At 65.4% G+C, this 1146-nt stretch overlaps 1 protein-coding gene across 1 annotated transcript in view; it reads left to right on the top strand.

Moving 5' to 3' along the window:
- Nucleotides 1-220, top strand: part of CCDC157 (coiled-coil domain containing 157) — a gene marked incomplete at both ends in the record, with an annotated part of 5790 nt that extends 5570 nt beyond the window's left edge. Inside the window, one exon of the mRNA XM_009574773.1 lies at nt 159-220. Within this exon, the coding sequence (XP_009573068.1) occupies nt 159-220 (62 nt within the window). The remainder of the gene's footprint in view (nt 1-158) is intronic.
- Between the last annotated feature and the right edge of the window lie 926 nt (nt 221-1146).

Below are 1146 nucleotides of genomic sequence, written 5' to 3'. Positions count from 1 at the left end.
GCTCCGTTACATCGGCCCCGCTATGGCCATTGTACCACCGTGCCACCGCCACCAGTTCAGTGGTGACGGCCGCCCAGGGCAGAGGCAGAGAGGTGTGACTGGAGCTGAGCGCGGGGCCAAGTTTCACCCCCGCTTCTATTCCCCAGCTTGTCCCGCAGACCCAGCTGGGGTCTCAGCTCAGCAGCCAGCGCGTCAGGGAGGCCGGCGGGCAGGACGCGGGGTGAGTAGGAACCCAGAGGAAGGGGCTGGGGAGCTTCCCTCTTCTTCCTCCCCTCTAACCACTCCCACCACCCACAGGCGGCCGAGCAGCCGAGGCAGCAGGGACAGCACAGGGACACACGGATGCACAGGCGAGGCCCGGCAGCGAGCTCCCAGCAGCCAGCGGCCAAAGGCGCCCTTGGCAGAGTCTGCGTGCAAGGTCGGACCCTGCCTCTCGCTCCCAGCTGAGGGCCTGGTGCTCAGCCCCGCCGAGCCAAGAGGGAGAGGCAGAGCACCCCCTCTCTCCTCTCACCGCACCGGTAGCCACCGCAAATAAACGCTTACGAGACTAACGCAGAAACGAAGCATTCAATGAGCAGCCACCTGCCCTGCCCCACGGGACCTTGTTACTTCTTCTTTGTGCGTCACGAAGGTGCATTCCCTTGGGAAACCCAGTCTCTCTGCCCATCCCGTTGAGCCTGCACATGGTGGGCGTAGGAAGCCTGGGGAGACGGTCCCGCAGCACCTTTGCCACGGCTCAGCTACCAGCCAGCCTCCGGCTGTTGCTTCACTTTGTTTTCTGCAGGACCGTGGCACCGAACGGGTCTGTGCAGTTTCCCCTGTTGTCCCTCCCCGCTGGGCAACGCTGTGGTTTCTTGGTAAAACCGAGGGTGACGGCGCAGAGGGCTGGGCTGGTGTGTCCTCTTCTCCCTCAGCACAGCGGCCCCAGGAGAAGCCCTGGTGCAAGGGCTGGGGCTGGCTTTCCCCAGCAGGCACCAGGGAACTGACCCGCACGCAGGCGAGGAGCCCTCGGAACGGGGGGAAACACTCCCCGGGTGTGCGGAGCGGCCCCTGCACGGTCAGCTGAGGGGGGCCAGGGACATTCCTGGGCTCTGGAGCTTGGTCGCCCACGGCTAAGCTGCTGCTGGAGTCCCTGGCACAGCTCTT

Source organism: Fulmarus glacialis, unplaced genomic scaffold, assembly GCF_000690835.1.
Source record: "Fulmarus glacialis isolate BGI_N327 unplaced genomic scaffold, ASM69083v1 scaffold20183, whole genome shotgun sequence".
NCBI classification, from domain to species: Eukaryota; Metazoa; Chordata; class Aves; order Procellariiformes; family Procellariidae; genus Fulmarus; species Fulmarus glacialis.
The sequence above is the reverse complement of the archived record's forward strand: the minus strand, read 5'-3'. Positions and strand labels throughout refer to the sequence as shown.